The sequence below is a fragment of the Strigops habroptila genome, chromosome 4, assembly GCF_004027225.2.
Source record: "Strigops habroptila isolate Jane chromosome 4, bStrHab1.2.pri, whole genome shotgun sequence".
Classification (NCBI taxonomy): domain Eukaryota; kingdom Metazoa; phylum Chordata; class Aves; order Psittaciformes; family Psittacidae; genus Strigops; species Strigops habroptila.
Genome location: NC_046358.1, coordinates 57,168,058 through 57,191,782, shown reverse-complemented (window position 1 = coordinate 57,191,782; position 23,725 = coordinate 57,168,058). Strand labels below are relative to the sequence as shown.

The following is a 23,725-nucleotide window of genomic DNA, read 5'->3' as shown; positions in this document are numbered from 1 at the left end:
AGAAGACATGAGAAAGTGGGATGGAAAACCTACTTCAGCTCTGGAGCAACGGGTGCGTGAACTGAAGAGGGGAACAATGGTCAAGGATGATCCTCCCAGGAAAGCTGCTGCTCCAGTCTCTGGCGAGCAGTTTCCCAGATGGAGCGAAAGAGCTGATTTTACTCCAGCTCCTGTGATAAGGAATACTAATCCCTTTCTACAAGACAGAAGTGGAGAATTTTGTGATCACTATTAGAGGGGCCCTGCCTCCAGCCAGGTGGAGGAGAGGGATAATCGGGTTTACTGGACTGTGTGGATCAGATGGCCTGGCACATCAGTCCCACAGAAGTATAAGGCTCTAGTAGATACCGGTGCACAGTGTACTCTGATGCCATCAAGGTATCAAGGGGTGAAACCCATTTCTATTTCTGGAGTGACAGGAGGATCCCAAGCGTTAACTATGCTGGAAGCTGAAATCAGCCTGACTGGAAGGAAGTGGCAAAAGCACCCCATTGTAACTGGTCCAGGGGCTCCATGCATCCTTGGCATAGACTATCTCAGGAGAGGGTATTTCAAAGACCCAAAAGGGTATAGATGGGCTTTTGGTATCGCTGCCTTGGAGACAGAGGAAATTAAGCAGCTGTCCACCTTACCCGGTCTCTCAGAGGATCCTTCGGTTGTGGGGTTGCTGAAGGTCGAAGAACAACAAGTGCCAATTGCGACCACAACAGTGCACCGGCGGCAATATCGCACCAACCGAGACTCCTTGATTCCCATCCATAAGCTGATCCGCAGACTGGAGAGCCAAGGAGTGATCAGCAGGACCCGCTCACCCTTTAATAGCCCCATATGGCCAGTGCAAAAGTCTAATGGAGAGTGGAGATTAACAGTAGACTATCGTGGCCTGAACGAAGTCACACCACCATTGAGTGCTGCCGTACCGGACATGTTAGAACTTCAATATGAACTGGAGTCAAAGGCAGCCAAGTGGTATGCCACAATTGACATTGCCAATGCATTTTTCTCAATCCCTTTGGCAGCAGAATGCAGGCCACAGTTTGCTTTCACTTGGAGGGGCGTCCAGTACACTTGGAACCGACTGCCCCAGGGGTGGAAACACAGCCCTACCATCTGCCATGGATTGATCCAGACTGCACTGGAACAGGGGCAAGCTCCAGAACACCTGCAATACATTGATGACATCATCGTGTGGGGTGATACAGTGGAAGAAGTTTTTGAGAAAGGGAGGAAAATAATCCAAATCCTGCTGAAGGCCGGTTTTGCCATAAAACGGAATAAGGTCAAGGGACCTGCACAGGAGATTCAATTTTTGGGAATAAAATGGCAAGATGGACGCCGCCAGATCCCCACAGACGTGATCAACAAGATAACAGCAATGTCTCCACCAACTAACAAGAAAGAAACACAAGCTTTCTTAGGTGTCGTGGGGTTCTGGAGAATGCACATCCCAAATTACAGTCTGATTGTAAGCCCTCTCTACCGCGTGACCCGGAAGAAGAATGATTTCAAATGGGGCCCTGAGCAACAACAAGCCTTTGAACAAATTAAACGAGAAATAGTTCATGCAGTAGCCCTTGGACGAGTCCGGGCCGGGCCAGATGTGAAAAATGTGCTCTATACCGCAGCTGGGGAGAATGGTCCTACCTGGAGCCTCTGGCAGAAAGCTCCAGGGGAGACTCGAGGTCGACCCCTTGGCTTTTGGAGTCGGGGATATAAAGGATCCGAGGCCAGCTACACTCCCACTGAAAAAGAGATACTGGCAGCCTATGAAGGGGTTCGAGCTGCCTCAGAAGTGATTGGAACTGAAGCGCAGCTCCTCCTGGCACCCCGGTTGCCTGTGCTGGGCTGGATGTTCAAAGGCAGGGTCTCCTCTACACATCATGCAACTGATGCTACATGGAGTAAGTGGGCTGCACTAATTACACAACGAGCTCGAATAGGAAATCCCAGTCGTCCAGGAATTCTAGAAGTCATCATGGACTGGCCAGAGGGCAAAGATTTTGGGATGTCACCAGAAGAGGAGGTGACGCGTGCTGAAGAGGCCCCACCATATAATGAACTGTCAGAGAGTGAAAAGCAATATGCCTTGTTTACTGATGGGTCCTGCCGTATTGTGGGAAAGCATCGGAGATGGAAGGCAGCTGTGTGGAGTCCCCTGCGACAAGTTGCAGAAACTGCTGAGGGAGAGGGTGAATCGAGTCAATTTGCAGAGGTGAAAGCCATCCAGCTGGCCTTGGACATTGCTGAACGAGAAAAATGGCCAGTACTTTATCTCTATACTGACTCATGGATGGTGGCAAACGCCCTGTGGGGGTGGTTGCAGCAATGGAAGCAGAGCAACTGGCAACGCAGAAGTAAACCCATCTGGGCTGCTGCATTGTGGCAAGATATCGCTGCTCGGGTGCAGAACCTGGTGGTGAAGGTACGCCACGTAGATGCTCATGTACCCAAGAGTCGGGCCACTGAGGAACACCAGAATAACCAGCAAGTGGATAAAGCTGCTAAGATTAAAGTGGCTCAGATGGACTTGGATTGGCAACAGAAGGGTGAATTATTTTTAGCCCGGTGGGCCCATGACACCTCAGGCCATCAAGGCAGAGATGCAACATATAGATGGGCTCGTGATCGAGGGGTGGACTTAACGATGGACACTATTGCCCAGGTTATTCACGAATGTGAAACATGTGCTGCAATTAAGCAAGCCAAGCGGTTAAAGCCTCTCTGGTATGGAGGACGATGGCTGAAGTACAAGTATGGGGAGGCCTGGCAGATTGACTATATCACACTCCCACCAACCCGCCAGGGCAAGCGCTATGTGCTTACCATGGTGGAAGCAACCACCGGCTGGCTGGAAACATACGCTGTGTCCCATGCCACTGCCCGGAACACTATCCTGGGCCTTGAGAAACAAGTCTTGTGGCGACACGGCACCCCAGAGAGAATTGAGTCAGACAATGGGACTCATTTCCGGAACAACCTCATAGACACTTGGGCCAAAGAGCATGGCATTGAGTGGGTATACCACATCCCCTACCATGCACCAGCCTCTGGGAAAATCGAACGGTACAATGGGCTGTTAAAAACTACACTGAGAGCAATGGGTGGTGGGACTTTCAAACACTGGGATACACATTTACCAAAAGCCACCTGGTTGGTCAACAGTAGGGGATCTGCCAACAGGGCTGGCCCAGCCCAATCAGAACTTTTACGTACTGTAGAGGGGGATAAAGTTCCTGTGGTGCACATAAAGAATTTGTTGGGGAAGACAGTCTGGGTTATTCCTGCTTCAGGTAAAGGCAAACCCACTCGTGGGGTTGCTTTTGCTCAGGGACCTGGATATACTTGGTGGGTAATGCGGGAAGATGGGGAAGTCCGATGTGTACCTCAAGGGGATTTGATTTTGGGGGAAAACAGCCAATGAACTCAATTGTACGCTGTTGCCTGCTCTATAACACTTTTATAGCCCACCAGCTAGATATCTTCAGGTCACCAGCCATTGACCCTGACTTCCCTCCGATCATCACCTCAACAAAGAATGAATTTTGAGGAAACCAGACGAGCTCAGCAGTGACCAGATGAGTTTGGCGGTATCATCAGCAGGCAACAACCCAACACTACATACCGTCCCTCCTGCCCTGAAAGACTATTACAAGAGATGGAGCCTGACATCATGGACTGGATGAGTTCAGCAATTTTACAGGGATTGGTCCATGGACTAGGGAACGATATCTTTCTCTGTGTGTGGGTGTGGGTGTATATATATGTGTATATATGGGACAGGGGTGATGGTGTGCTGAGAGATGTGGGATCTGAGCATGACGTGAATGGTATGGAATAAGGGGTGGATACTGTCCTGGGTTCAGCTATAGCAGTCATTTTTCTCCTGCTTAGTAGCTGGTGCAGTGCTGTGTTTTTTAACTTTCAGCCTGGGAACAACGCTGATAACACCGATGTTTTTAGTTGTTGCTAAGTAATGTTTATTCCAACCAAGGACTTTCTCAGTCTCATGCTTTGCCAGGGAGGAGGGGAAGCCGGGAGGAAGCAGAGACAGGACACCTGACCCAAACTAGCCAAAGGGGTATTCCATACCACAGCACATCATGCCCAGTATATAAACCGGGGGGAGTTACCCGGAAGGCCCAGATCACTGCTCGGGTCGGGCTGGGTATCGGTCGGGGGGTGGTGAGCAATTGTATCCTCTCCCCTTGTTATTTCACTAATCGTTATTATCATTGGTGGTAGCAGTAGTGGTTCTGTGTTATACCTTAGTTGCGGGACTGCTCTTATCTCAACCCGTGGGAGTTACATTCTTCCCATTCTCCTCCCCATCCCTCCGGGAGCGGGGAGAGGAAGAAGGGGGGGGGGAAGTGAGCGAGCGGCTGTGTGGTTCTGAGTTACCGGCTGGGCTCAAACCACGACAGGGCTGCACAACATAATCTAGATCCATTTTTATAGTGTGAGTTATCTGCTGGTCTAATTACAATGGATATAAAATATATTGGAAAACTCAGTGTTAAAAACCTCCTCCTATAATGTAGCCCTTTGCCCATGTGGGCCAATTAATCTTTTAATTAAAAATGTTATGTTTCTTTTATGTTCCACAGTGTAAACAAAGAAGTGTCATTCTGGCACTAAGGTTGCTGCTCTCTGCAAAAGTAACGCATAACTAAAACATCTATTTTAACTTATCCAATCTGGATTTAATATCTGTTGCTCCTTGAGTAAAAAAGATGGTAAAAAGGCAGGAGCTTCTGTCCCTAGGATAGATCTATTATTAACTCTGATCTTGATGTCCTTGGTAATATTGAGAGCCTGAAGCTATCATCATTTGGTAGCTAGGGTATAAATGCTCTGTGATATGCAGATAATAATTTCTTCCATTCACCAGCTAACATCAAGGTTAATAATAGGGCATCCTAGATAAAGTATTGCAGTATGTTATTTTTGGGCAAATCCTGCTCTGTCCAACCTCAGTCTCAGAGCAGAGGGAGCTCTGAATGGGTAACAGCTGTAGACTTTGCTCCTTCTGAAATACACAGCTGCTATTTCTTTGGGGGGTTGGACTAGATGACCTTTAAAGTTCCCTTCCAGCACAAACTATTCTGTGATGCCAATCAGTGCTGTGCTTCTAATTATGCAATCTTAACATGCTTTTTCTCTTTTTTTAGGGCTGAACCAGTGCTCACCAGGATAAAAGAAAACAGAAAAAGAGTAATTTCTCCATCATTTGATAACATTAAGTATGATAATTTTGAAATAGAGGAGTATCCCCTCTCAGCACAGGGGTTTGACTGGGAGCTGTGGTGCCGATACCTGAACCCTCCTAAGTCATGGTGGAAACTGGAAAACACAACTGCTCCAATAAGGTAATGTGCAACTATGACCTAGATTAGTGTGTCACTGGCAATGCTCATCTAGATATGACAGATGGAGAGTGGTCTCAGCTATGTAATAGGTTTTACTGACTGTAACATTGAATTAGTTAAATGTCGTTGAGCTGTCCTCTTCAGCTTTTGTCCTTGACCCCTCCACAGTCATTCAGAAAACTTCTGTTTGCAGCAGACCTTTTTAAATATGTTTCCTTGTTATTTGCATGGGGCAAAACACATAGCCGAAGTGAAACGGTAGACTTGAGTGCTCAGCAGCACTGCTTTCTCCAAATGTCTTGTCTGCTAATTGAGTGGTAATGGGCCAGAAACAGAATTTTCCTTACAATATATTATATAAACAGAACTGATCTGCCAGTTGTATTCTTTATAATACTGTCACATAGTTTTATAGCTGTGTTATGTCCTAGGAGATAATGCTGGTCCGCTGATAGTGTGTGAGCAAAGACTGTATTAGATCCTTGCTTTGGTACAATCTAGCTCTGTAATTTCTTATAATTTAGAGTACTGTTAGGCTGGTACAGAACAATACCCTTATCTCAGGGGGGAGAGTAGGTGCCTCTGAATCCCCTCAGCAGCTCTGCTGAGATTCCAGGCCTTTCTTTTACCTATGCATTCATACCAAGGAGGTCACCGGTACCTATACTCTAGCTCTCTGCAGAAAGCAAGTGTGAAGACTGCTTTCACCCGCTGCAAAGCAGAACCTTAAATAGCAGTGACAGCGTAAGGGGGTCACCACTACCAGTCAGTTTCCATGCAGTCAGTGTAAGGGGTATCTTTCATCCAGTAGTTCTGTCTTTTCAGGCAGATAGCTCTTCAGGAGTTGTCAGTTTAAACACTCTGTACTCCACTGACCCATGTGCTGGTTGTTAAAACAGGACCTAGAATTGGAAAGTAAGAGATAAAAATTTTTTACGTGGTTTGCCATGGATATATGTAAAAAGTGGTGGTAATTTCCACATCATTAGAAATGGTTTTCAGTGTTAATGAACTCTGTCAACATGAAAATGCTTCAAATATTCTACTAAGTCCTAGAGAGGCAAACCTTCTATATTAATTATGGTAACTTTTTAAACTCTAAGTATTTAAACTCAGAATAAAGACCACATTTACTTTTCCATTTTACCCCAAAACTCTGTTCTATGTGAGAACTGTGGAATGAATGTCCTTTATGAATACTGGAAAGGGGAGATGTGTTCCCTACCCCTTTCCCTGGTGCCTTTTATTCAGTGCAACACACTGCATGTGTGTGCTGGATAATTAAAAAAACTGAAAAAGCTACATGTATCAATTGTTGGCTTCTATCATACCTCCAGAATGCTTCCAGAATTATAACAAAGGGAAGCAGGTACTCTGAAAAATACTTCAAAAAAACCCCACCAAAAGCAAGAGGACTTTATCATAAAAGAAGCATAATTTTTGAAAGTACATTAACTGCTATTTTCTTCATTAATAAATACATTAGAAATAGTCTTTCATTGCTATAAAGTGGGTACTATAGCACTTCAAATTAATGGCACAATGTCTGAAAAGTCCTTGATCAGAGTAAGCATTACTTAGCAACAACTAAAAACATTGGTGTTATCAGCACTGTTCTCTGACTAAAGTCAAAAACACAGCACTGCACCAGCTACTAGGAAAGAGAAAAATAACTGCTACAGCTGAACCCAGGACACATAAATGTATAGATTTCTCCAGAATTGTACAATTTGTGATTAAGACATCCTATAATTGTAGCTTGAATGTACCTAGTAAAGGCAGGATGATTTTCCCTGTATTGCTAATTAATATCCTGTTGTTATCAGAGTTCCTGATACCAGCATAATAATCAGAAAATTTATTTTTAATCTTTGCCATTGTGGATTATAAGGTAGGAGAAAAATGCAAAGGCTAAATGACTCTATCCTCTTCCCCTGCATCTCATAACAGTAAAATTGTACTCTCTGTGCCTGAACTCTTACCTTCTTAAGATTGGCTCTGCATAGAAAAAGTTGGTTAATTCAGGTCATAACATAAATAGAGCTTACTGATTTGGTAAAGATATGTGACTTGTTTAAATTTGGTTAAGGACAATGGACTAATATTACAGTGTGATTGTAAGGGCAGACATTTCTTCATTCTCTATTACAAAACCTTATCTGGATGTTCCTACTCCAGAAATTATCTCTTCTTTTACATAAACTTACAGACACAAGTTTTCTTAGCTGTAGATTAACCTGGCTTCTGTGCATCATTGGGTATCCTTGTTAATTATCACAGACAAGAAACCTGAGGACTTAGCAGGAACAAAGACTAAAATGGCTGATGCCTCAGACGCAAAGTTGGGGCTCCTGCATCTAGTATTGCTAGCACCAAAATCCTACCTATTGTGGTGAACATGTATATCCAGTAATTTTGAGTCTGTTTTGCTTCAATGGTGCTTATTTCCCCATAGAATCAAGAACATTAGGAAACAAAGCTGAATAAATCTGTTTGAGAAGCACCTCCCTAAGAATCAATCTTAACACACCATTTGACCCAGCAATTATAAATATAATCTATGTCTGAATAATAAAATTGTTCATATTCTGTCTGCTAATTTTGGTTGCTGCTGGTTTATTTTTCCAGAAGTCCTGCATTGATTGGATGCTTCATAGTAGATAGAGAATATTTCCAAGAAATTGGCTTACTGGATGAAGGCATGGAAGTATATGGAGGAGAGAATGTAGAGCTCGGGATCAGGGTAAGGAACATAACCAACACTGGTGGCTTACACTTAAAGTACAGCTTGCTTCTTACTGCAGGGGAAAAAACAGTCAAAAATGTATGAATTATGGCACGCAAAGGATGCAAAGGAGATCCACAGCTTTGCTACAAATTGTTGTATTTGGTTGGGGAGGGAGGGGTGTAAAAAAAAGGAAAAGCTAAAGAACTTATCTGGGACAAGGTGGAAATACAGAATTTGTTATTATTCTTTCATTCAAGTAGCAGTGCTAGAGCTCTGTAGAGGTGATACCTAAACCTCCCTGCTTACTTGTGACCCCAGACTCAGTAAGGAGGATAGCTTCTCACAAGCTTAATGGAAAAAGCCTTTCTAGATCACTCATTTTATTTAAATTAGGAAAATCACTATGGAGCAAACTGGAATATATAGGAATTTATCCTGCCTTTCCTCTGGAGGGGCATTAAGATATTCATAAAGTGCGTAAGTGCACATATTTTCTTCTTCCATCATATATTCATCTGTTTACCATATGTGGTATTGTGTATGATTTGTGTACTTCTTTCTGTATCTCTTCACAGCTAAATACCATTCTGAAAATACACCACTGTTCTGTTTGAGAAACTTTCAGGGTTTTGATACAAGAAAAATTCTTAGATAGTTGGTCATGAAAAATGCCATGATCTGTGGTTATAAAATAAATCCGAACTCTGCTATGAAATCTTATTGGAAGCTTATATTTTGTGCTTTTATGTTGCCAGAATACAGGCATGCTGTTGTACAACAGCAAAAAAAAAAAAAAAAAAAAAAATTTTATTTTAAAAATATAGAATTTTCTGCAGAAGCTGTGAGATATAACAAAAAATACTAATTTATACTTCTGGCTTCCTGAAATTCTTGTTCTCTCACCTGTCAGAGGTAAACTGTTATTGCAGCAAGATAGGGAGAGAGAAATTCAAGGCTGCTTCTTTTTGTAACACGGTTCTCCTCTCTGGGAGGGCCAGATCGCTGCCTTCTGTTCCCGAAACCTGATTTTGCAGCTCAGTGTTGCGATGAGTTGAAAATTAGTGTCACTTTGATTTTTCTTTTCTCTATTCAACTGACAAAAACCATTGTCTCCTTGTGAGTACGAGGAGTCTTACCTATTTTTGCGTCATGATATATATGCTGTGCAGTCTCCTGTACTTAGCCTTGCAGAAGTTGATTGGGAAGAGTACTTTGATAGACAAGAGCAGAGAGACACAAATCTCTGTGTAACTGAAACTTTGGAGTAGACTGGATCACTGGAATTAGGCCCAACACTGCTCTGATTTCCTTATGGCTTTTTGTCTGTCTCCGGGGAAGCAGTGCCTGACCTACATAAAATACTTTTGTCTGTAACAGATTGTAGTGTGCAAGGTAGCATAATGTCTGCTGCCTCATCTGTCTTTACCCTGGCTTGGATCTGTGTTCCTGGCTATATCAAAACAAATTATGGAGCTATAATGAACAGTTTTTTCAGTAGTTTATTGCCAGCTCTTCTCAATTCTCAGCGTATCCCAGATAATACCAGGGTGAATATAAATGTACAGTGCAATGTTAGAGCTTCTGGGAAGCACAGTATTATTCCTACAGATGTTAGTTTGAATAGCAAACTCCTTCCATCAGCCACCTTCTTCTGGCACACACCTGGGGCTAAACATTATGTCTTGGTAAAATACAGGTGGCTGCTTCAAATGTGCTCTCATATTTTGGTAGGCAGCCATGTCATTCAGGTGCAGCCTAAGCACTTGTCCCTAGAGATGCAGCTCTCAGGGGCTGCCTTTCATTTCCTTTAGCTAGGGCTACATAGAAAATGGTAGTCAGCATATGATTTCAGGCCAAATGGTTTGTCTCTGCTGCTGAACTACGTTTTCATCTCTGCAGCACTGAACAGTCATCTCTAGATTACTTGTATTGCTTTCAGCTGTGAGGCCTACAATGAATCACTTAATAAAGACAGTCATTGTTCTACAAAACCTACATTATAATGACAATGTTAGTACAATAAATAATGTTTCCATTTTAAAATGGTGTTCTCCAGTCCATGACTATAGATTGCTCACTGTGCTTCATCTTCCATTGTCATTCTTTTTCAAGAAGTCTCTAGCTTCATCTAGCTCTTCATCAGCGACTGCAGTGATAGGACAAGGGGTAATGGGTTCAAACTTCAACAGGGGAAGTTCAGGTTAAACATAAGGAAGAAGTTCTTTACTGTGAGGGTGGTGAGGCTCTGGAGCAGGTTGCCCAAAGAAGTGTTAAATGCTCCATCCCTGGCAGTGTTCAAGGCCAGGCTGGATGGGGCTTGGAGCAACCTGGTTTAGTGGAAGGCATCCCTGCCTATGGCAGGGAGGTTGGAACTAGATGATCTTAAGGTCCTTTCCAACCCAAACCATTCTATGATTTTATGATTCTGTGATTCATGTACTCTTCTGCTGTGTGCTATGCATTATCATAGACGGGTGGAGAAACAGGCGCTGTGTGCCCAAGCTTGCCTGGTATTGAGGCTAGCCAGGAAGTAGGATGTTGTGTATTACATTCTCTAACATGATGGAGTTGATGTCTATTGAAATTTCCTTAATTTTTTCATGCCTTGAATTTCTAAGCCTGTTCTCTGCAGTATTTAGGCACTGGAAGTCAATTCTTTCATTGAAAAATTTTATGCATAAGCATGTAAGAACAAACATCTGCAGGAATAGGAAAGGTTACTTTTAACTATAGAAACAGCAGTAAGAGCTAAGATCATTTGAGCTACCTGTTTATCTTAAACATGGTAAGTAGAGCATGGTCCTGTGCCCATATATTATTAATTTTGTTCCAGAGGATGTAATTTACTGTGAGCCAAACTTGCAGTAGTAGTAGGCCAGCTGCAGTATGATGTGATTACAGGCCTAGGTAAATTGCTATTTCTGTGCTTATGGACAGAGCCAAAGCCTTGTTCTCCATTTGCTTTGTTAGCAGCTGCATCTTCAGTGATGTGAGATAAGATTTAATCTCCCAGCTGAGATGCTTCTGAGAAGCCAAGTCTACCTATTTAGGATTTCCTTTTGTTATAAAGAAGAAACCACTACTGTCTCTTCTGAAATCCTGAAATGGTTTGTTTTCAGCTGAACTGATGGGGTTTTCACTGTGCAGGGACAGGAATTAGACCCTGACAAAATGGAGACTTATCCTACTGTCATCTCCCAGAAGTTACTTTTTTCATCTCATCATCTGGACAAATATCTAGTTATTTGTGTTACATGAGTGCAGGAAAATCCCCAACTATTGGAAACTGTATCTGAAGCATCCACTCTCAGTAAACCCTAACAAGCCACAGAGAACACGTCTCTGATTGGAGGATTATTCTCTTGACTCTGATGAAGTAGTTTCTCTATTCAGCTGTATTTGTCACTAATCTGGTGTATTATTTTAGCTTCTAAGATTTCTACCCTTGTCTGTGGCTTTGTAGTAACATTTGTAAAATATTAAACACATTATTAAATAAATATTAATAGAGTTCTGGTGCCTTGAGCTAGAAGCTGACAGATGAGTTCAAAATATGAATGCATTTCGAATCTTAGAAGCAATGCTGTATTTTCTCCTCAAGGAAGTATTTTCTTGCAAAGCTATTTATTTGCCCCATAAGAAAATAAAGCCAGGCTAGTTGGTGCAAGACTTGACAGCATCATTTCTAGCAGGTCAGTCACTTTATCTGGGATTTTTTGAAGATTGATTTACTGTGCCCCAGAGCCATATTCTTGAATTCATGTTAGGATGGGTAATGCTTCTTTTTGGTTTATGTTCAATCATTCCCAATTGAATTAAGTGTGCTTTTAAGGGACCCGACTGCATTTGGAGGGCAAACTGGAATCACATTGCTTATCCAAGAGACCAGATAGGAACTGTGTTGGTAATTGCCTTATGGCGATAACAAAATAGGAGTGTAAGGCTGGTGTTTCTCACTGTTACTTGAGCTCTTCTTCTGGGCTGTGCTTGCACAAGCAGTACTTGTAGTTACAGAAGCCTCTACAAATCCATTGCAATGAATTAGATCCTGCATTAGATGGTTCAAGTCTAGTTTTCAGTAGGCTTCTTGAAGGTCTGTTCCAATTCCTAGTGAAGTCAGCAGAAGATTTTCTATCAAGAGCAAGCCTGTAGCAATAATTTTGTCTTTTAAAGCAGCCTACATGTTTGATAAAGCTTCCAAATACCTGTTACAAGGAAATTGTTTGTACCCCTTTTAAGAATGCCTGAACAAATATTCAGTGATTTGCCTCAGGTCACAGACTAAGCTGTCAAGGGACATGGGTTTACAAGGGAATGTAAGCCCAGGTTTAGGCTTAGAGTAATTATGTATGTCAGAAGACTTTGTGTTGCAGATGAATTCATGTTCACAGGGATATAATGGCCCTGTTAAATGGGTAAGAGGAAGTTTTGTTAGAAAGTAATAGCTCTTTAAGGGAAAATAAATGGATCTTGCTTCCACTAAACAATGTATCAAGACTTAACATCAGCTGACCCAGGAGGAAAATAGCATTTATAGTTCAAACTGAGTGTGGCACACTACTTTTATACAGTAAATTGCCATAGTGAAATTAGTTGTGTTTGCAATAAAATAACATATAATAAATATCTCTGCTTCATTTCTTACTAGTCTATAGAACTTATGTGAAGCAGATGCTTTTGCTGTTGGTGAAGAACTAGAGGAATGCAGTTTATGAACAGAGATGAGGAAATGAGTTATTTGACCAGAAAATTATTCCAGTGTTCTTCCGGATATTATCCATTGCAATAGAGTCCCTCTGTTGCAGGACAAGCAGATGTGAAGTCATGCCTCTCCCTGATCTGTTTGGATTTTTTTTTTTAATTCCAGAGGTGACTTCCTTTGGTTTCTTTGGGTTTTTTAGTTTTGGGGTGGGGGCTATTGGGGAATGGGGGTTTTTTTGTTTGTTTTTGAGGGGTTTTTTTGGAGGTGCTTCTGGCCCTAACTGTCTTTCTTCTTTTTTCCCCTTTTTTAACCTCCCCCCACCCCAACTTCTGGAATCATGATTCTTCATTTCAGACAAGTTAACCCAGTCTCTCATATGATGCATAGAAGCCTGTTACTGGCTTACGCGTCCAGTCATTTCCAATCCAAAGTGTTTGTGTATCCTGATTGTTTCACACCTGTATCTCTTTCTTAAAACATGCCTTTGCAAGAGTTCTTTTTGATAATCACGAGCAAGTGCAGATATTTACATTTGGCCCAAAGTCTCTCTGTTGATCTGAAAACTTCTTGGAGTTTTTCCTCTTTCCCTAGAAGTTTTCAGCAATTTTACCTGTCAGTGTTTCTAATACAGGCCATGAATTATGTGAAACCGTGAATATATTACATGTAAGTAGATGTCTATTTTTATTGAGGAAAGCCTTTGCACAGTTGTCTAGGTTTTGGCTGGGATAGAGCTAATTTTCTTTCCTGTAGCTGGTGTACTGCTGTGTGTTGGATTTCCGATGAGAATAGTGTTGATAACACACTGATGTTTTAGTTGTTGCTAGCAGTGTTCATACTAAATCAAGGTCTTTTTTGTCTCTCACCCCACCCCACCAGGCTGGGGGTGCAGACGAAGCAGGGAGGGGACACAGCCAGGACAGCTGACCCCAACTGACCTCAAGCATATCCCACACCATATAGCTTCAGGCTCTGCCTATAACCTAAGGGGAAAGCTGGCCAGAGGCTGCTGCTCGGGAGCTGGCTGGGCATCATTCGGTGGGTGGTGGGCAATTGCAGTGTGCATCACTTGTTTTGTGTATTCTAATTATTCTATCATTATTGTTATTATTTTCCCTTCCTTTTCTATTTTATTAAACCATCTTTATCTCAACCCATGAATTTTCTAGTTCTCACCCCACTGGGAAGGGCAAGGCAGTGAGTAAGTGGTTGTGTGGTGTTTAGCTGCCTGCCAGGTTAAACCATGACAGCAGTGTACAAGCTAGGGTGCAGTCTCACAACACAGAGGCTTAAACAGCTATGCTGGTTTACATTTTCTTGTTCTTGCCATCCTCTTGTTCTCACTCTTGCAGCACACTTTGGCTGTGCCAGTGTAGTTGTCTGGAGGCTGCCCCGTTGTCTCTGAACACCTGCAGAAGTAAACTTTTACATTGTAACTGGTTTTTAAATTGCAAGGTTAATTTTAATGTTAATCAGTTTGTGATTTACCGTGCTGCCTCGCAAGCTCCTGTGTTAGAACTGAGAGGCAGCTGTGCCAAGAGGTAGAAATGACTGGGAGGGAACAAAGAGAGTGAGGGGATTTTTTCACTGAGCTGTTGTATCATGGAACTGTTTGCACAGGGTGAGCTGTGTGATGTGTCATGTGTGCATAGCATCCCTTATTGTCTTTGCTGCTGGATCCCCTTTCGTGGCACTCCACTGAGCAATATAGATCTTCCCTAAATTCCCTTCAGGAAAATGAATCTAGACATCCCCCATTCTTGCACTTCCAGCTGCTGTCACTTGCTGTGGTCTTAAAGCCATGGTTTTAACTTGATTTTAATAAGTAGGCCATAGCCCTTCCCAGTAAGGAATGACTTGTTGTATGGAAAAAAATCCGTAGTGTATGATCACAGGCGCCATTCAGCAGTATTGGGTTGATGATGTGCAAAGGAAGGGCTGAGAAGTACAAGAATAAATATATATTTGCTACTTTTAGATGACATTTAAATAGTGCTTTTTAAGATAGTGATTTCTCTTTATCCATTTTGTGAATTAAGAAGAGGTGATTTGTATACTGAACTCTGGAAGAAAAGTTTGTAAAGGTTGATCAAATGTTACTTCTTACAAGATGTAGCCAATGCTTATCACAGCCCATGCTTTCACCAAGATAAAAATAATTCCTTGGCACTGCAAGTGTGGCATAAGTACTTGCGTAGAACCTTGTGTAACCAGTAGTGTCTTTTCAGTGAGATTAATGTTGTTTTGGAAAGTACCTCACTGTGTTAACAGCCTGAATCCCAAGATGACACAGACTAACTCTCTGTTTACAGGGTCAGAATTCCACAGGGAAAGAACCCAAACCAGCCTCTCTTGAGAATAAAATAAGGAATTGTCATGCCTCCAAACAGGTGCCAGTCATGACATCACCGGAAACGGGCTTTTTGTAGCTGGTTCTGGATTTGTGTCAAACCTACAGTGGAATAATTGGGTTTTTCCCTTAATTTTGCCTTGAATACCTTAGCAGGTAACCTGCAGCTACAGCATGTGTAATTATACATACAGACAGCATTAACCAGTGAATCATTTTTGTGGTTTTGCTCTTTCTGGGGAGAGAACATTTTATTAGCTGCTCCCACAGGAAAGCAAATGATTGATACAGCACCAGCTAACACGTGGCATCACTACACCCTACAAGGAAGTAGAATGAGGCACTTGGAGATTTCTCACAGATGCTTTTTCATTGGTTGTGCCATGTGGTTGCTGCCAACTGGGCAGCAATACAGACATCTTGATGTTTTATGAGAGGAAATTGTTGTGTATAGTGGCATGGAAAGAAGTAAAACAGTTTTAAGTCAATGCACACAAATCAGCAGACTCAGGTAAGATGCAAATTAATTAGTGCATTATTATGAGATAGCCTCATGTTTAATATCTTTCTACACTTTCAAGTCATGGCATGGTGGCAATGCCACTGCAGATTTTGGTATTACAGTTCTTCCTGGCTTAGTCTGTGAAGATTCCATATTTTTTTTTTAACATGTGTCTTGGTTTGAACCCAGCTGGCGACTAAGCCCCACAGAGCTGCTCACTCACTCCCCTCTGGGTGGGGTGCGGGGAGAGAATTGGAAGGGTAAAAGTGAGAAAACTCATGGGCTGAGATAAAGACATTTTAATAGGTAAAGCAAAAGCTGCACACACAAGCAAAGGAAAACCAGGAATCCATTCACCACCTCCCCTGATCAGGCAGGTGTTCAGCTGTCTCTAGGGCAGCAGGGCTGCGTCACACATAATGGTTACATGGGGAGAGAATCGCCATCACTCCCAATGCCCCCCCACCCTTTCTTCTTCTTCCCTCAGCTTTATACGCTGAGCATGATGCCATATGGTGTGCAGTATTACTTGGGTCAGCTGGGGTCAGCTGTCCTGGCTGTGTCCCCTCCCAGTCCTTGTGCACCCTCAGCCTGCTCACTGGTGGGGTGGGTGAGGAGCAGAAAAGGCCTTGGCTCTGTGCAAGCACTGCTCAGCAGTAAGGAAAACATGCCTGTGTTGTCAGCTCTGCTTCCAGCACCAATCCAGTCTAGTTTGGAGAGAAGGAGGCTGAGGGAAAAGGAGTCTCCTCTCTACACCTTCCTGAGGAGGCGAAGTGGAGAGGGAGGGTGCTGATCTCTTCTCCATGTATCCGGTGATAGGACGCATGGGAATGTTTCAAAGCTGCATCAGGGGAGGTTCAGACTGGACATTAGGAAGTATTTCTTAACTGAGACAGTGGTCAAACACTGGAACAGGCTTCCTAGAGAGATGGTCAATGCCCCAGGCCTGTCAGTCTTTAAGAGGCATTTGGACAATGCCCTTAGTATCATGCTTTAGCTTTTAGTCAGCCCTGAATTGGTCAGGCAGTTGGACTAGATGATCTTCCAACTGAAAATATCCTAGTCTAGTTTAGTCTATTCTTATCTTGGTATTCTGGTACTTCAGGATCAAGTCTTGAGGATTACTGCAAGATTAACAAGTCTAATCAAGCTAAAAGAACAACTGTGGTAAAGGAGAGAAAGATAAAAACATAAAAGATAGTGCGGTAAGTTGCTTCATGAATACTAAACCAGTGGTGGTCTGGTTATTCAGCTTGCTGCTTTTTTGCATTTTAAAATTAAAAGTGATTTCTTTTACTTCCTATTCATGACTTAAACTTGGCAATGTAGTAATTTATGTGTTGGTTATTTGCTGTGCTTAGCAGTGAGTTAGACACATTGAAAGAGAATTGAATGAAGCCATATGTGCTCAGTGACCCTCGAAGCATGTTATCTCCTGGTAACACAAGCCATGGAGTAGATGCTGCAATTGTAAACCAGCAACACAACATGTGTAGTTTAACAATATGTTGTAAAAGTTTTGCAGCTCATGAAGATCTGTGCAAAATTAATCCCCACAGAACAACACAATTTAAAAAGTACATAATGAAGCAATTAGCTAAAAGAGGAAGGAAACTACTGACAATATGGGAAGAATCTTTGCATGTATTACTCTTTCAATGAGAGTGTTTTCTAAAGGCACAATTAATGTAAAGTAATGCGTATGAGGCAATTAATGATGACATCAGAAGTAAGATTTAAGGGATAATTTACATTTTAAAAATTGAGAGCAGCTCTAGTGAAAGCGTTTTATTTCCTTTTAAAAAGTCTTTTAGATTGTGTGTGAGGTATTTTTGTAGGTTGCTTACAGTTTCACATTAAGATTATCAGCTCAGTTACGGGAAAAAGCTATTCTCGCACACAAATAGGTGGGTTTACCTGAAAGTATGACAGGCGTGGATGCTAAGTACAATAGGATTCAGAAACCTCACAGGGCTTCAGCAAAACAGATGAAGTCATCTTAAAAATATCTCTCTCTAGTCTCTGACTTCTCTGTGGATAATGTTCTCAGCTGTGACTGTAGGCAGACATCTCTTGAAATTAAGTCTGCAGGGGTACACGCCAATGACACGGTTCCCTTTTTCAGCCCATTCAGCATCTGGAAGCAAGGAGTAAACCAGAATTGTATTTTCTTTCTCTTTCTGTCCACCTATATTCTAATTTTTCTAATTCTGAGTTTATGTGACTCAGGCCAGGACTCTGTGTTTAATTCTACTGTTTGGGCAGACTTCTTCAGTTAGAGGAAGCTATTTGAGACCAGTGGAATAAGCAAAGCTGTGCACGGCTACTTGCCGAATTTGGGGAAAGTTAGCCAAATCCATCAGTGCTTGCTGTCACTACTGCAATTATTTAATGAAGATCATCTGACTTCAGTGGAGATATGACCTAAATAAAGATTAATGTATTTCATCCAGTGAGTAGATTTCTAGGTTTAGAGAGACAGATACCCAAATGTATATGAGAATCCAAAATCTTTCAGGGTGCAATCCAAAACCCACTGATTGCTGCTAGAAATATGAATATGGATTTCAGTGATCTTTGTATCTGACCATTCTCTCTGTCCTTTCTGCAGTCATCTGTCAAGACAGCAAAATAAAAATGCAAGCCCAAAAAGAACACAAACTTAGCTCATGGCATTGAATAAAAATAGTTTATTCATACTTGCCTGTAAAGCATCAAACTCATTATTGGTTATCAGTAAATTATTAATGGTAATGACAAAGGTTAACAAGATTCACAAATATTTTTGCATTAAATTGTTCCCCCAAATATATTTTAAAGATATTGGTGACTGTTTGTTTGTATCCACAGTCGTAATTAATTCACACTGACTTATTTTTTTTATCTTCAGGGCATCTTCAATGAGTTGTTCTAATTTTGTCATTTGCAGACTTCACAGAAGCTAGAAATTGCTTCAGCTTTTTGAGAAATCACTTAATAATTAAACAGTTTTGTTTGCAGTCCAAATGAAATGATGGTTTCAAACAAGGTCACATCAGTTCATGGAGAAACTGCATGATCTGTGTAAGTTTAATGAATGCAGTACATGCTAATAATACTGCTTAGCATCATGGAGGGTTTATTTTATTAGATTAAGCTTCCACAACATGAAAAGAAGACTCAGTGATTAAAAAGATAAAAAGAAACACTTCTAATGAAGAAGTGTTGTGTCATTTTATAATGAAGTATAAATTAAATATTTGAGAGAGGATCAGCTTCAGAGTTGTAATTGATTTGATGAAATATGCAAATTCAAATATGTTTAAATGCAATTGAAAAGGATTTACTAAAGGATGTGGATTTAAAAATAAAACTACATAGAAATTGAGACCCTTTGTCTAATGAAACAGATTTTCCAGATGTGAATGGAATTTGCTCCCAAAAAAAATTTTAACCAGATTGACTTAAACGTTTCTAAGGCTGAGCGAGTCCCTGCTGCACACTGAAAGCTGTGCAGATGGTATCACCACTGCCCTCATTTTGGTGGAAGGAATGAAGAATGATAGTATGTGGGATCAGGGTTTACGCCTTTGCAAATGTTTAAAGAAGCCATTTGGTGTGTTACTGCTTCTGTAGCTGCCCCACTTGTGCCATCCCACTGGACTGCCCAGAACTTGGGTCCTTTACTCCTTTAACAGACTGGCAGTTACAGCTGGTCTGTTGTGCCACCATCTGTGCTCTCTCTGCAGTTTTACATGTCCGCTGCTTTCCTGGCTCTTCCAACACAAAGAATATGTTTTCTATTTGCCCTGTGGGGCTACTTTAACCTTGGTGAGCATAAAGTCACACAGATGTAGGGCCACAATTATAGCCTATGTGCAAATGTACCTTCAGTAAATTAACAGTAAGAAGCGCTTAGAGCTTGGATAAGCTCTCCACATAAGCCATAACAACTGAAGATTTAAAAGAGAAGATTCCCCACACCTTTTTCTTTCCCCCAAATAGATTCTCTGTATTCATTTAATGTTCCTATCATCTCCCACTTGCTTTGCTTAGTTTAGGTCAGAGGCTTTGCTGATTTTAGTCTTTCAGCTTTGTAAGTGTTAGAAGCCACCTTGGCACCACTACTGTCCTGTTAAACCTTACATTTTTTAATGGAATTTTACTACCTTTTGCTAGTGATGAAGGAACCCTTTCAAGAAGAGGAAGCCCTCTACGCCCTTTTTGGGGCTATACCAAATATACGAACCTCTTCAGGAAATTCAAGAATAAGGAGTCCTTTCTTAAGGTTCTCTTGGTAGGGAGCATTGAAAACACACTGAAGTGGATTCTGAGAGTTCTTTGGAAGGGAAACTCTAGTTGGTGTCTTCTTTTTCTAAGAGACTGTTTTTGCAAAGTGAACCAGTGGGACCAGAACCTCAAGAAATTCCTCCAAAGAAAAGCAAACTTTCTGCATTGCTGGGGGTCCAGCAATCATGCTAATGCTTCCAAAGATACGCAGTCGCTCACACTTGGAAACTTTCCACAGTCTTTGCCTGAAGATAAAGTCTGAGACCCACTGGTACAGTTTTACAGTTGATGCTTTTACAGAATGAAATGTGAATTGCTATTTGTTATATCACAGTGATGGAAGCATGTGTTACTTTTGACAAGTTTATATGTATCTTTAGGGATTTGACAGGAAATTGAGACTATTGCTAGCAATTTCCACCCCTTTCCACCTCAGTTTCCACCTACCACAGGTAAAACATCTTCATGGGCAACAGGAAAAGGTGTTGTATTTCCCTTTAACCATAGTTTAGGAAATTCATCAAGTTTTTACTTGCATGAGCAGTTTTGGCATTAAGTATTGCTGATAGCAGCGACAGTATGCCCAGAGGTACAACGTTTTACTTCAAACCATTCCATGTGGTTAAAAAAAGTCTTTGAAGCTCTTTTATCTTTAGACTTCCTGCTGAAATCATGGGTGATAACTTGGAAAAGCTTCACTGATTTTAAACCTTTGTATTTATTTATAGCCATGACATAAAATAACAGTGCTAGAGAACTAGAAAGGTGCTATTCAGTTTGGCTGAAGCCTGAGTAAAGATTGCTAATGACAGCAAAAATATAGCTGTGAAATTCACAGGGGAAACATGTGAAGTTGTGAGGAACTGACCCCTCAATTGCTATTCCTATTTTTTAAATATTAAAGATAATGTAAAGACCATTTTAAAAGGCTTCACAACTTTGCTCCAAGTTGTATCTTTAAGAAAATATATTTCTTAGTATTAAAATATAAGTTCAAAAAAATCCTAAAAATTGTCTTTGACCAAAAGGTGATGGTTCAGAGTAATTGAGTCTGTCCTGTATGCTTTTGATGTGAGATTTACACCTTTTCAAGATGTCTTGAAAACTCATCCAGCCATCCACAATGGCTCCAACACAATGGTAGAAGCACCATGGATTTGTTTACAGGAGTAGAGGAGATGGGGGGAGCTAGGGAATGGTCAGGGACAAGTGGTAAGTTGGTCTGAGAATGAAAGAAATAAAGAGTGGATGAAAGAAATAAAGAATGGATGGGTGTTCTTGACCTAGCTGCAAGATATTACCTTATTTCAAATAAGGGAAGGTCAGAAAAACCCTAACACTTTCTGTAGCAGTCAGTTAATCATGTTATATTGTTTGGTATTCATATAACCTATTCAGTATAGCACTTAATATTTACTGCATGACTAGAAAAGCTCTTCATTCCTAGGCTGGAGATTTTGCACATGTTTTGGGGCATTGGGAATCCAGAATCCCTTGAGATTGCAGGAGAGTTTCATACCATTAGAAAAATCCCACTTTAATGCCTACCTACATTTTCTTTCTTTGCAATGGGACTCCCCAAGTGCAGTGAAATTTTTGGAGAAAGAGCTTTCTCACCATTCTGTAATCCCACTGGCAAGGAACACTTGTGGGAGAGAAAGGTACTGTGGCTTGTCCTAGATGTGACCAGCTGAGAATGTCAGGACTGTGCTGTCTGCCCTTACAAGGTATCGCATCTGCTTTCACTCCCCGAGCGCTGTGCAAGACTTTGCAGCCTACATCTAGGGTTGTGCTGCTTGTTTAGTACTGTAGCTAAAGCTCTGCACACACTGTAACTTATGATGCCCATATTTTCAGATCACACGTTTCTCATGTCTTCCTCTTTAAAATGACATTAAGTAAAGGACTCCTATTCATCTTGATATACGGAAACTGATAGCATATATCTCTAGTCCAGTTTTGGTGCATGCTAATCATGTTTTCATGGATTGCAGATTTTTGCTTAGAAATAATATTTGGGTTTGAAGCTGTTTAATACAACCCACCTGTTCTGTCAGCATCTGTATTGACAGGTCCCTCCCTCTTAGCATTAAGTTTTTTAGTGAATCCATGATTCTTGCAGAGTAATTAATTCATCTTTGGAAGTAAAACAAAGACTGACAGTGAGAGAAAGGAGTGGCCATCAAATTTGATTAATTGGTGTTTATTCAGGTAGGGGGTAATTGTTATTTACAAACTATATTAAAGACTTTGAAAATACATATGACTTCATTATAAAGTCAAATTATATTTGACTGATTACTGAATCAGTTAAAATTATAGATGAGTCCACTCTTCAGATTTTCACATCCTAGAAATTTACTTGGAAATTCAGCTTATTATAGACTGTGAATTTTTGGCTCAGCTTGTTGTCAAGGTGGCATTTAGACCCAACTCAGAAAATCCCATGGAAGATTTGGTGTTCACGTGTTGGACTTGGCTTGAGGCCATCCCTAGTGGGGAAGGCCTAGCAAAGGCTAGGCAGGGTAAGCAGCACATGCGGCATGGGAATTGTCTTGTCCTAGGCTAAGTTATGACAATTTTTACATCTTCCTTGTCTTTTTTGATACTACTTTAAACTGCATACAGTGAGTAACTCTGAAACAATTTCTAGCTGGATGTCAAATGCTGTACTGAGAAATGGCTCGGACTGAAAGCAGGCATTGTGTGAACAAAGCCTGATGATACTTCACATTTAGTCTTTATTAGGTAATGTAGCTGAAGCATTTAGAATTAAATGTTTGACAAAGTATTATTTTTGTTAGATCGTTAATTTGGATTGACCACTGTGATATTTAGATGTGACGCAAACGTTGTTTCTGAATTATTCTTCTGCCAGATCAGTTGCCCATTTATTTTTAAATATTTATGATCATCTCAGTTTTGCCCTGTTGTTGGTAATGGTTATGTTTGTTTACTCTTACTGCTTCCCAAGTTCTGGCCGTAGAGATGTGTTGAAGTCTTTTCAGCTCACTTCTTGACTGTACAGTACATGCATGGGATAGCTCATCTTCCAGAGAGCTCTGAAAACCAAGGCTCTATCTCTTCTCCCAGCATATGCTGAATGCAATTAGGCACCAGTTCAGAAAAGGCTTTGTAAACGTTCTGAATCGATGCCACGTTTTCTGGTCTCAGGAGCTGCCAAATGCCTAAATGCTGTATTCAAGCCAGATGTCTAAATATATAAAATGAATAAGTGAACAAAGTGTCTCCTTAGCAGAGCATATGCCTATAGGATGGACAGACCTGAGGGGCCTGAGATCAGCTCCAGAACATGATGTTCTGCCAACCCACATCCTTGGCCACTAGGAGGGAGACCAGAATATGCTCTCTCCTGGAAGTGCTGTGCGAGGAAGGAGCACCTTCGCTCTCATGTTTTCACTCTCGTGGTATGGAATATCAAGCCTCAGGAATCCTGCTAGTAGCATCATAAGGCAAACTCTTATGTTTGTGAGTGAGTACACCTGACTCTGGGACACTGAGGTTCTCGTTCAGCAGGATCAAACAATTGGAGTACATCTCAGTTTTCACCTGAGCAGCATCCACTCAGCTATTATGAGTGGGCTGCCTCGGTCTTCTTAGGAAGTTTACATGATACAAGATACACAGAAAAAGAGCTTCTATGTAACATAATTCAAGTAATTTACTGACTGTTGAGGCTGCCAAATTTGTTTTCTCTTTTATTGAAAATAGAAAGAGAGGAAATCAGAACTGAATGCGATACTTGTGATTAATGTTATGGACGTTAGTGGTAGCAGGAAAAACTAAA

The 23,725-nt window shown here is 41.3% G+C and overlaps 1 protein-coding gene across 10 annotated transcripts in view; it reads left to right on the top strand.

The window, feature by feature from the left end:
- GALNT18 (polypeptide N-acetylgalactosaminyltransferase 18) overlaps positions 1-23,725 on the top strand; it is a 231,306-nt gene that overhangs the window by 151,621 nt on the left and 55,960 nt on the right. For all 10 annotated transcript variants that reach the window (XR_003991255.1, XR_003991253.1, XR_003991254.1 and 7 more), the window contains 2 exons: positions 5,169-5,366; positions 7,995-8,109. Coding sequence is in view for 7 of the 10 variants with exons in the window: in XM_030484929.1 (XP_030340789.1) it covers positions 5,169-5,366; positions 7,995-8,109 (313 nt within the window). In the remaining 3 variants the exon portion in view is untranslated. The remainder of the gene's footprint in view (positions 1-5,168; positions 5,367-7,994; positions 8,110-23,725) is intronic.